At 39.4% G+C, this 12701-nt stretch overlaps 1 protein-coding gene across 3 annotated transcripts in view; it reads right to left on the bottom strand.

Moving 5' to 3' along the window:
* Positions 1-12701, bottom strand: part of LOC146386086 (voltage-dependent T-type calcium channel subunit alpha-1I-like) — a 262563-nt gene that overhangs the window by 152434 nt on the left and 97428 nt on the right. For 2 of the 3 annotated variants that reach the window (XM_084932109.1, XM_084932110.1), the window contains exon 1: positions 2853-2959. In XM_084932109.1, coding sequence (XP_084788235.1) covers positions 2853-2945 — 93 coding nt within the window. In that variant the 5' untranslated portion in view covers positions 2946-2959. Of the gene's footprint in view, positions 1-2852; positions 2965-12701 lie in introns of those variants that run through there. The other variant, XM_084932111.1, reaches the window with a different exon arrangement.

The raw sequence follows: 12701 nt of genomic DNA, 5'->3' as shown, positions 1-12701 counted from the left end.
CCTTTTAGGCTTTATGTCTACAATTGAATAAACTCATCTATTCATTTTGTGCTAAATGATTTATCACTTCTTCTACAATCCTCCATTAATTGGTTCCAGGTCCATGACTTTTACCATAACAGGCAGTAAAACTCAATATCAATGAATTTTGTTGTATTTTGGTTTGCTTTAGCAACAGCTCTAAAGATCCATTATACATATTTCCTTTAAATGTAACATGCCTAATGTACAAGCACAAATTTAACAGATTTCCTGATGAATGAGACTGTTTGTCTGTACACAGTAAGACTTTTGATGATGTTGTGTGTGAAAAGCAAACTGATGGCAGCAAAGACGCTTCTTCCATGACATCATCCAAATGCGGTCAAGCTCAAATCAACAGGTTTCTTTAAAAGGTGAAGTAATGGAAAACAATTATTCTGCGCAGTAATCAGAGGTAAGCCTCACATCGAAATCCTCACACCTCACATAGCTTTTATCAAGCATCTAATAAAAAAAAAGAAAAACACACTTAAACAAATCCAAGAATTCAGCTCGTCGATGGATGCAACTGCTGTTGTGTGCAAAAAGCCTCGATTAGCTGGAGCTTCTTTCTGTTCATACTGGGGGATTAGAGACAAACTGACACGCTTGGTGTTGCCTGTAATTTGATTTTCAGAGCGACGTACTGCAAGCGACGTGATCCAAATCTGAACCATTAAGGTGGATCTTTGTTTCCTGACTTGTTTGCTGCTGAAAACATGCATCCTATTTAGTGCAGGTATGCCAGACCAGCTTACTAATGAGGAGGAGTGGTCAGACTTTCCAACCTTGACCTTTGCTGGAAAGATGGATGAGGTGCTACCTTCGGTAACGTTTGCTAACCCAAGGGAGACTTTAGCAAATGGTGAAAAGCACTTATGTCTCGTGACATTTCTGCAACTCTCTAAAACATCTGACTTTATTTTTTCATTCCCCTCCCCGAACCCCCAGTGTAGAAGTTCGCTATGTCACACCTCTGTCTTTCTAAATGGAGGGACAGTAACTGCGTGTGTAATGTAAGTGTGTAAAAACTGCAGATAGTCAGATTAACAGCAACAGTATTTTGTCTCTATCCTGAGTGAAGACGACTTTGATGCTGCGTGAGTAAATCCCCATTTTCCTCGTCCACACTTGAACGCAAAACCTTTCGAAAATCTCCACCCTGGCAATCTCCATTTTCAGTGATCGATAACGCCGTTTACGTGTGGATGAAAGGCCCAAACGAATAGAAAAATCTGCGTTTTCAAAAATGCCCATGTACGTGTGGACGTAGCCTTAGAGTGAGTAAGAAGCTTTACGAAAATAGGCCAATATCATGGAAAACTGTGAATTAGATACGGAGATATTTCACAAGAAACCAAAGTTTGGGACCCACCAACTGGAGAGCACTGTCAATCTGAGACACTGTTAGAATTGTTTAAAAAAAATCCCATATAGTTTTATTAACAGTTCTGAGCAATGGATGTGCTAAAGAGGAGAATGATGCAAAGATGACACCATTTATAAATGAACCTTATTCAACTCTTTAACCTTGAACAATTCATCGGTCAGTGGGCTAACAAACAAAACACATTTCTCTGGAAATGGTCAGGTACAATAAAAACTTTGAAACACTTCAGAAAACCTGGAGAATTATTACCTCAAACCAGAAGAAGCTCTGCTCCTTGGAAGCAAATTCCAAAGAGAGGAGGGGTAGCTCAAGACTTTTGCACAACAATGGACTTGCACTCATCCATCATCCAACAATGTCTGCTAGTGGCCTCCTAAGCCTCCAAAGGTCTCTCAGCCCACATTTGTTAGAGCTTATAGATTTCGCTGCTGAGCCAGCATGGAGATCATGTTATTGAACAGTAGATTTTCTGAGAGCAGCGTATTGACCGTGGGGCTGTAGCCCACTAAATCCATGCTCATACTGAATAGGGTCTATAGATACTTGGAGGAGAAATTCTATTAAATCCAACTCAACAACCCCCCCACCCCCCCACAGACACTTGAATCAATCTACTGTGTGCGTCTACGTTTGCTGCTATGCTATATGATGTGTGCAGTGCCTCATGTGTATTGCGTGTGATTCAGAAAGCTCTTTGCCCCGGCAGACGGAAGGCATATGTGCCGGGCTCTAGCACAGATGTTATACCCACTCGAGCCACCTTTGACATAAGTGAGAAGAGATTCAGTGTCCTGCCAAATGATAAGTGAAGCTGCAGAGGTGCCATACATGACAGAGTCATGCTCGCTGCAGCATAAAGACCGCAAGCTAGCAGTGAGTCAGTGCAAGCAGTTACAGTGCCCAGCATGGGGGGAAGAAGAACATGATGGGCAAATGAGGTAAGGTTGGGATAAAGCTGAGTTTGGATGTATCAGTGTGTGTTTCTATCTTCTTTTCTGCAATATGACCGTGAATGTAGAGATTCTAATCAAATATATAGAACATAAACCAGTCTAACTGGTCCCTTTGACTTTTAGGACCCTTTAAAGAGGTCCCTCAACACCTGCTAGCTCATACAACACTTTAAAGGGAATATTTATGTTATCAGAGGGATTTTCCTGGCTCAGAATGGACCTCATGAGAGAGACTATGCATCTAAGCACAACTCGTCTCCAAGCAGCAAAAGAAAAGAGTCTGTATTGCTTTACTTAACAGACGTCTATGGGATCAATCACATGTTCATGTGTCCATAGGAAGTAGAATTCATATGAAATGATTGCATAAAAACAAAACAGCACACACACACACAAGGCACTGTTAAGAGCACACATGCAGTTCCTTTGAGACTATATGGGATGTTGCTACAAGCTAGGGGTGGATTTCATGCACGTTTGTGCTGTACCTGCAGTATCTGGCATCGGTCTGAGGAGCAGTCGATGTTCTCACAGGGCTGGTACATTCCCAGGGTAACGCAGTTCAACAGGATCACCATCATACTCACACGTTCGAACCATGTAGACACACATCTGGTTAAGGAGAACTCCTCACAAAGGGAAAGCCAAGACTTTATGTTCCAGTGAAGGGAAAATGGGTCGTTCGTACTTTAAACAATAGAAACTCTATGAAGACACCTCATTTAAAAAATGATGCGAGAATAGAAACACATAACAAAAGTAACCCTTTCTGCTAACTCAGTTCTCCAGCTACTAACCTCTTAACGCCAAGTGTGTCATGACATGACTTTTTTTGACTTTTACATGATCAGTGTGTTTTTTTCCCCCTAAAAAACACAAATAAATTGCAGAATAAATTTTTAACCAACAAATTGCCAAAAGGTTTAATAAACACTCCATTTTAAAAAATAGAATTTTCCAGCAATCATTTCATGGTTTGGGCTTTAAATGGCTAATAGCATGTTCAGCTTCTGACTGGAAAGGAGGTATATGGTCTAAACTGAACAAGAGCTTTATTGTCAATACAACAGTTTACAGCGTACGGAAATGCTGCTTCACCCAAGAACCCCTTGGTGTGATTATAAGAATATAAAAAACATATCTCCAAGAGATTTAAAACTAGGAATTACAAATAAATAATGTGCTAAATTTCGGTAAAATTAAGGGATAAAATGGTACTAATTACTAACTATACAATACTATGAAATACTATAATGTTAACTGTACAATAACTGTACAATAAACAAAGACAGGACAGAAACAATACAAAATGGATAGTGCAGTAGGTATTGAATACCAGGTTCAAGTTATTGTCAGGATATTGTAGACGAGACAGGACGAAGACGTGCAAGATGCAAAATGTGCAAATACAGTATAATTTATAATTCAGTCCATCTTCTGCAACAGAACAGCAGTCAATTCCTACCGTAGTTTTTTTAGTGTTTCTTTTTTTTTTAACCAACACTCTTATATCTGCAGAGTGCTTTTATATTCTATGATGGGTTCTCAGAGTCAGCATTATTTTTTATAACTGCTATGAAAACTATGGCAATAACAGAAGAAAAAGAAAATCCAATTTTAAAAACCTGCCATAGCTTTTCTTTGATCACTCCATAAAAGTTAATCCTCACTGACACAGGAGACTGCGGTAGTATTAGAAAGTGTAATGCACGATATCTATGACACACTCTATGAAAAATGCACTTTTCTTATTTAACTTCATCACTCTGCTGACACTCACTTATGCACCCCAAAGTCATCTAAATCATAAAGACAAATGAGATGCATCAGATGCTGCAGAGACATTTCATAGAACTGAACGGCACCATCTACTGTCTGCCAGCAAAATGCTGGAGCCCTACTGTTTCAGTGGTTTCTAATAGGAAAATCCTCTATGACGTGAGTAATCAAAATCCTGCATAGCAAATGTCAGAAAATGTGTGACGATGCTGAATATTGTGAGTGAACCAAAGCCTGAACAACACTTGTTCTGAGAAAAGTTAAATGGAGCAGGCTGAAGAGGAAAAATCAACTGTATTGGCAAAGAAAGAGCAAGAGGAAGTGATTCAAAATTCATTCACCGTGTGTTCGTGGAGGGAATGCAATGCTCAGCTAACAAGTATGTGAAGGACGATGTGCTGTAATAGCCCAGGAGGTCCAATCCCTCCTGGAGGCTATACAGAACAGGAAGCTGAAACACTCCCCAAGCAGCTTGACATACACAGTCAGCAGGACAGGTGCAGCTTCAGCAAGACACACAGAGAGTCTCCTGAAAACATTAACTTCTCAACACGCTCGTCTTGGCCCTGCCTGAACCTTCCCACAAGAAGATGGACCACTTTAGATATCGCAGGATGGATAAAGATAGGCTTTGAGTGGGCAAAACACATGCATACACATAAACACAGAGAGCCACACACAAACACCCACTTCTCCAAACACATATGAGCGGAAAGCCGCACACATATGCACGTGCAAAATAACCAACAGGTTCAAACACATAACACTCAAATCACCCGCCCACACTTTAGCACAGATTCATGTACACACACACACTTGGGCACATTAGGTTTCACATTAAATCAAACATTAAGTCAATACGCGTCAGCTGACAGGGATCATGTAAAGAGAAATTTTCACCGCAGGGTGGCATGTTTATTATCGACATCCAACAGGCTAACAGCTGCAAAGCAGACGTGACACATGGTTAAGAGGAAAGATCTGTCATAGACCATCAAATGCATGGATCAATTAACTGCATGACAGCTTTTTAAAGTTGAGTTACACAGAAAAAATGATATTTGAATAACTGTATGCAAAGTTCTGAGTATTATATGCATAGCCAGGGTTGAAAGCAACAACAGCGTAACAAATAGGCACTTATATGTGCATGTGTCATTTTTACATTGTTAATATGGAAAAAACATTTGAAATTATACTTCCAACATGACGGCAAGTATTACATACAAACTTTGTACTGTGTCACAGTAATAGGTTAGGTCTTTTGTGATTCAATCACTCTTTATGCACTACTTGCTTGAAAATACATAAAAAAATACTTGATGATCTTCACAGTGTATGTGGATGTTTAACATTTTCTCAATTTTCATAAATCAAACACATACTCCCGTATTAACTGAAATGTTTTCTTTGATTGTTTTGAAGATAATCTAATTTAATCCTTCTCTTCTTACAATTTAAAAGCCTAACAAATATAATGAGATTATTGTGAAAAGTCAAAGGGATTTAAAAAAAACAAACTCAATCCTTTTACAATTTTTTTTCAACAATATATTTCACATTTTTAACTGGAAACTGGAAATCCATCCATCCATCCATCCTTGAAATTCCAGGTCATTGCAGGGTAACAGAGACGACTTGTTAAGTATTGATTTTAGAATTCTGATTACTTCTGAACATGAACTAATAATTATATCTCTGATTAATGGACCCCCTCTGTGTTTTCCCATTCCATTTACTTTTTTCCCTTTTCTGTATAGAGCTTTGTAACTTTTGCTGTATGATGATCAGTATGATAACAACATCAATACGCTTAACATGTAGGCAGCGTATGTAGGGGAGAGCAGTGTGTCAGGAGTTATGGGATGAATTATTATCAATTTTCAAATTCTGAACACATTTTAATGACCAGTAAATCACTGTGATGAGTTAACACAGCAAAACACACCTTTCAGCTTTTCCTGTGTTTTGACATTTGGAATTTAACACAACTCAGTGAGCTGCATCCTGAAGTTAGACGACAGATTAATACAGAAATAAAGTATTAATCCTATCACGATCCAGTGTTGGTATTGATGCTATCGATATTTGGATCAATATAATTGATGAGGTGTAGTAAAATCAATTAGAAATGCGGTAACGAAACAAATAATCCAGTTATATCACCATTCTACAAGCGCACGCACACACACACATACAGAGACACACACACACACTTTTGCCACTTCAGCTTTTTGTGTAGCTAGCCCTTCCTAATGAGGACAGAGATATCATCCTCAGGTGTCACTGAGCCTATGTGAGAACCTCCAGGCAGTGTCTGTGAATCCACCCCCTAAAACACGAATGCCTTTCCAGGCATAGCTGGACAAAATCGCAGGTCAGCATTTCTTCTTTCCTCGCACTAAGTAATGATGACAGCTTTTGGACTAATACTATTAGGATTATCCTGGGGTCATTTTCACTCCTAAATGCATTCTTTAGCGTGTTGCTGGAGTGCCCAGCTTTCCAGTTACCTTCTAATTCACTCCGCCTATACATGAGCTGCCTTTAACAATGTGCAAGTGTCTGTCTATCTCTCGCCACTTCTGAAAAATGAGTCAATTAGTGTAGGTGCCTTGGAGGAGGCTCCATCTTTTTTTACTCTCTCACGCAGACATGCATACGCACTTCACATCAACACTGGAAGGAAAATGAGGTGAAATTCAAAGCGCAAAGCTCTATTACAGACCGGGTGTTCGAAGATTAACTCTGAAATAGTTTCATAGAACTCTTTCACCTTCTGAATTTTTTAACCTTCATTTTTTTTTGTTCTTCAGGAGTAATTGTAAAGTAGCGTCTGCTGTTTTCAGCACGGTCTGCTTCGCATTCATCCAGCGGCTGTCACTCACTAGTAGAAGCTCCTTATAACACCTTCAGTAATTCAATGCAGGTCACTAAACAGCACCATTAAAAGATCTGGAGGTACAATTACACAGCACAATTATGTGCACTGTACAGTAGGTGATTACACTAACATGCCTGCCCAGTGCATGTCAACTGACTGGCTCGAAGACAGGGATGGGCGATATATCGAATATACGCCGTGTGGTTAAATATAACACTAATGGTTAAACAGGTTATTTAAACATATTGCAATATATATTGCGCATCGTGATATCGCAAAAACTAAAAAAAACAAACAAAAGTGAAATAGAATTTTCCTCATATGGCCCGGCCATACTTGAAGGTGCTTTCATGTTTACTGTTAAAAGGATGGAAACGTTTAAGCCTATAAATTACAGGCGTCCTTGATCAGTTCATTTTGAAACACTTGCAAAATAGTCCTTCTGAGACTGACTGATTAAATCGACTGTCTTCAGCTCCTTAAACCTTTTACATTCTTCCAGCCTCACAGAGTACATCATACAGCCAGGAGGAAACAAATCTAAGATTCTTTTAAAAGGCCAGATAAAAATGCAGTGGCACTGGAGACCATTACCGAGAAGATTTGGATGTGCCAAAAGCATCAGTGTGACGGAGCTGGAAAGAGCTTAGAGGCTGAAAGTGTGCGGCAGCGGGGGATAAATGAATTCTTAATACCTCACTGCATGGCGTCACTCTGTCTACCCATTCCTCAGTGTCTCTCTGCCTTCTCTCTCTCTTGCTTTCTTCGCTTGTTTTTATTGTTCCCAAAGAGACACGCAGGAGGCAAACGACCTCTGGTTTCCATGGAAACCAATCGACTATCAAATGAAGTAAACTGGCACAAAAGGATGGAGAGAAAAAGGGAAATAAAGAGGAGAAAGAGGCGGGTTTATGGGGAGGTTATTTCATTTTGTAACTTGGTGTCTTTAAGTTGGTTTTCTTTCATATGCTGGAAACATCACTTTCCACATAAAATGTTCTGCCTCATTAAAGAAGCTTCAATACAGAACGATTGTGCTTTAAAACAGAGGCGTGATATTTAGATTCATGGAAAAACTGACACTAAACAAGAATCTCTGGAGGTTCTGGAGGTGTGAAGTTTAAAATAGTGGATTAGTTCAACAACTTCTGAGAAACAGAGCGGCGATATAGTTACGTGACGCTGCGTGAAGGACAGTATGTTCATCATTAATATATTTACAACTGCCTACCCCCAGAAATAGCACAGATCTTGTTTTTGAATGTCAGAAAAGTTTGTTTTAGTGTCTTCCAATTCCATATCTCCAGTCTATCTTCACATATTCCACTGTGTACTATTAAGCCCTGAACAATGCACACAACGGAGTTGCAAAAAGCTTGCTGTAACTTTAAGTCCTGTAACTAGGCAGTCATGCAAAACTGTGGGAGTTCTCCTTAGCCATTTCTCACTAAAGCCAAACAGGTGCTGACAGGTTGGTAAAAGTTAATTTGTCATGAAATCCCGTCCACACAGGTCTACATTCCTGCCGATTAAGATAACCCCAGTAATAAAGATGAAGACTCCCACCAACTTCACAGGATCCCACCCCCATGCTACAGTATGACTAATATTTAATTTCATTCACAGCGAGAAAGTTGAGAATATTTCAGAAAAGTAAGAAGTAATTGCTTTAAATGAACTAAATTAAACTAATTTAGTTCAGAATAGTTTTTTTAAGACATTTCAGAACTGTACTGTGGTGAAATAAACTCTTCAAACCATTCGATGGTATTAGGAAATGCACAACAGATGTTTTTTTCTCTTTTTTGTTTGCTTTTTTAAATCTGTTATTCTAGATTGATATCACCTCCTGATTTTTGTTTTTATTAAAAAAAAGTTTGATATCTGCCAAGTTGTTTAGTAGGCTCAAAAAGGAAAATCCTGTTGCTTAAAATGCTTATGTGATGCAAACTGTGCTGCTCTCATCACATTTGGGATACAGTTCAGTTCAATTCAATTTTATTTATATAAATACACCCCCGCAAGATTTCTCAGTCTCAGTTGTTTTTTTACTTTAGAACCTAACTAATAATTGCTTGCAGTAAACCAGCAATTTCACAGGAACCGTAACTATTCTCTGCAATTTTTTTAAAGGAAAGCACAGCTTGGGATGGTGAAATATCCCTGTACTCAGAGGTCACGGTTTGAAAGCAACCAATCCAAGAGCACATCATAAAAGTTTGCTGCGCATAGCTATGTTTAGTGTTTTCCTGAGTGTTGTCATTGATTTTCATTTTGTTCTTCTTAAAGCCCTAAGACATATTTTTTTTTAAAAAGTTAAAACTATAAAAATGGGCATTTATAGGTTCTTTTTCACCTCATCTAAAATGTATGTTTTTTCAGAATTCGTGGGCACTCTGAGGAAGGTAACCGCCCCCCCGCGACCACCCGGGGTCAACTGTAGCGCCAAAACACAATAACTGTCAACCTACAATAATACAGAGAAACCCCAACAGACAGACCTCCTGTTAGCATGCACTTGGTGACAGTGGGAAGGAAAAACTGTCTTTTAACAAGAAACCTCCAACAGATCCAGGCTCAGGGAGGGGTAGCCATATGCAATGCTACAGTAAGTGGTGAGGGGAGAAAAACAGGACAAAAGACAAAGGAGCTATAGACTGGAAAAAAAAAATAATGATTTAAAGCAGAAAGTGTGTAAACACTAGGTGTTTATGGAGCACATACAGAACAGCCACTTATTCTACAACTGTAGAAACATTTTCACAAGCTTGTTTGTGGCTCTTTTGTTCCTAGTTTTACATCTCACCTTTTCATTCACTCAGTCACTCTCCGCATCCCTTCCTCCTTTTACTCTCCACATGTGCTCCTCTTTCACTACATAATATTCACAGACATTGGCAGGTCTCTTCTTCCCTGGAATTTTCCATCGGGGGTTCCTCGATCTAGTACAGCTGGCTGGAAAGAGGAAGAACGAAGTGTGTTTGTGTGTGATGGTATATCAGTGTGTGTGCTGGACAGCAGTAAATGTCATGGGATATCACATGGTAATGCTTCACAGCATCTCATGTCAGCTTCTCTTTTCCTTCAGCTGTCAGGTCAGAGGAGTGAGCATTTCCACACAGAAACAGACACCTAAAGGCACAATATTTAATTATCAGCTAATTCAATGAAGCTCTTATTGCTCATTAACATTCTGCCCTGTGAGAGACTGAATCAGTGATATAGTATACGGGGGTGGCTGTAGCTCAGGTGGCAGAGCAGGTCAGCCACTAATCAGAAGGTCGGTGGTTCGATCCCAGCCTCCTGGCTGCATGCCAAATATCCTTGGGCAAAATACTAACCCCATGTTTGCCTACTGGTGGTGGTCAGAGGGCCCGGTGGCGCCTGTGTCCGGCAGCCTCGCCTCTGTCAGTACGCCCCAGGGTGGCTGTGGCTACAATGTAGCTTGCTATCACCAGTGTGTGAATGTGTGTGTGAATGGGTGAATGACTGAATGTAGTGTAAAGCGCTTTGGGGTCCTATGGACTAGAAAAGCGCTATACAAATGCAGGCCATTTACCATTTACCATAGTGAATGACATGGTGGATTCATGATGCCTGGATAAAAGAATACAGAGATCCTGATTCATTCTATTAAACACAACACTGTGTAAGCTGAAAGCACGTTGCAGATATAACAACAGGTACCTAATGTCTCACAAAGCATTGTATTCACTACTTTTGTCAGACTTGGAATCTTATCTGGATTCAGCGCATGCTGTTTCGATGACTTCACCACCCCATCCACTTGTAGACTCTGGGGGATATGTACTTATTACTGTGAAACCTTTATATATGATGAGATTGGAACTTGGATGACAAACAGTTATTGTATTATGTTGCTGTAAACATAATATTTCAGTGAGATGTCTGACTAAGGTGTGATGTACGAGCTGTTCATGCCAACACACAGCACTGATTCTGCCCGTGCCTTCTGTCAATTATAGGTTTGAATTTTTAAGTATTCATGACAAGAGTAGATCTGTACAGTTTTGAACGTTAATAGTTTAGGAGGCTACTATTTGTTCATGTGTTTGTTTGTTTTTGCATTGCTTCAGTAAGCTTTGAAATAGAATGATTCACATACTGTGAATCAGTGAATCACAGCTGAGACAACCACCCTGTGGGACAAATGGGAGATCCCCAACTAAAAACTATGGATTCTGTTGGTGACTATGGTTATTACATTTACCGAGTTTACGTAAAAGCATCAGTTTAGGCAGGACTGACAGGTTGCCAACTATGAAAGAAGCCCCTCCTCCAAAATCAACACCTTCAAGTTCCACTGAAATTAACAGCTGTCCGTATAGACAAGCCAAATGCCTTCAGAAGAAAGGTTTTATGGTCAGACAAGAGAAAGATTGAGCTGTTTGGTGATGGTAGAATCATGCATTTTACTAGTGATAAATTCACAAAGTGAATGGAATAATGAAGAAGAAGGACTTCCTCTAAATCCTTCATCTTTAAGTCAAATCAACAGCTACATGTTTGAAAATAACTAACAACTGGGTTCCAAGAGCCAGTTGATGACCGTAACACATAAACCTGGTTTTAGAAATGATAAAGCAGGCTAATATTAAGCTTCAGAAAGTGGCTTTCCCAAAGCCAGGACCTCAACCCTATTGTGCCGAGAAGAGAGGTCAAACATCCAGCCAAGAGTATGCTAGAAGCTTGATGGCTATGAATGCAATCTGATCAAGGTGCAACTTGTTAAGGAACATTTAACCAATTATTTTTGGTACTTTTTAAAAGTGATTAACGATGTTTGCTGTACAGTCATTCCACCCTGGAAAAAGAATCAAAAATTCTCATTATATGATTATGAAGTATATAATAAAAAAATAAAAAATATGTGATAAGTAATAGAACGTTGCTGGAATTATTGTAGGTTACATGCGAAACCCTAAGAGTACGAAATTATAATTTATATTGCTGAATTATCATGCATTTGCAAGTGTCATAACTTTCTCCTTTCATCTCTAGCTCAGTGGGAGGTTTTGTCTTAAAATTAATGACTACAATGAGGAATCAGGTACAAGCTGCAGCTGCACAGATGGTGAGATTTAATAGAAACTGTTTTCTTCCAAATTAGGAGTAACCTTTGTGAGGCCAACTTTCTTCTACTAACAGACCAATAAAAAGATTAAAAGAATTATACTTGAACTTTACACCTTCAGAAATATCTGACTTGTCTTTCTGTCTGTGCCTCCCACTTTTTTCCCTCCCCTGTGTCCAATGTACAGCTGCCATACGATTCCTTAAGATAAGCTCTGCCCTGTTGCTGTGGCAACCAGCGCCTACAAAAATATTAGGAACCCTCTGTTGTGTGTGCGTATATTTGCATGTCGTGTGTGGGTTTGTGCGTATGCGTTTATATCGTGAATAACACGATCTCTGGCCAATTAAATCCTTGTTCCATTATTTGACATCAAAGTTTGTTAATGGAAGTCTGAGTTAGTTGCATTTCATCTGACAAGACTACGGTTTGGCTTAATAAGGTGTTATCAGTCTTGCTTGTGTGAGAAGATACCACTTAAGACTGAACACACTTTATATGACAGGTCTAAAACTTTGTCCACACAGAATCTATAGTGTGGCAAAATTGTCAGTCTACTGTGAGTCATTTAGCTGGAAA

Source organism: Perissodus microlepis, chromosome 6 (genome assembly GCF_051167445.1).
Source record: "Perissodus microlepis isolate ML-2025 ecotype Zambia chromosome 6, ASM5116744v1, whole genome shotgun sequence".
NCBI lineage: Eukaryota > Metazoa > Chordata > Actinopteri > Cichliformes > Cichlidae > Perissodus > Perissodus microlepis.
Note: the sequence above shows the minus strand (reverse complement) of the source record. Positions and strands in the feature narration are given on the sequence as shown.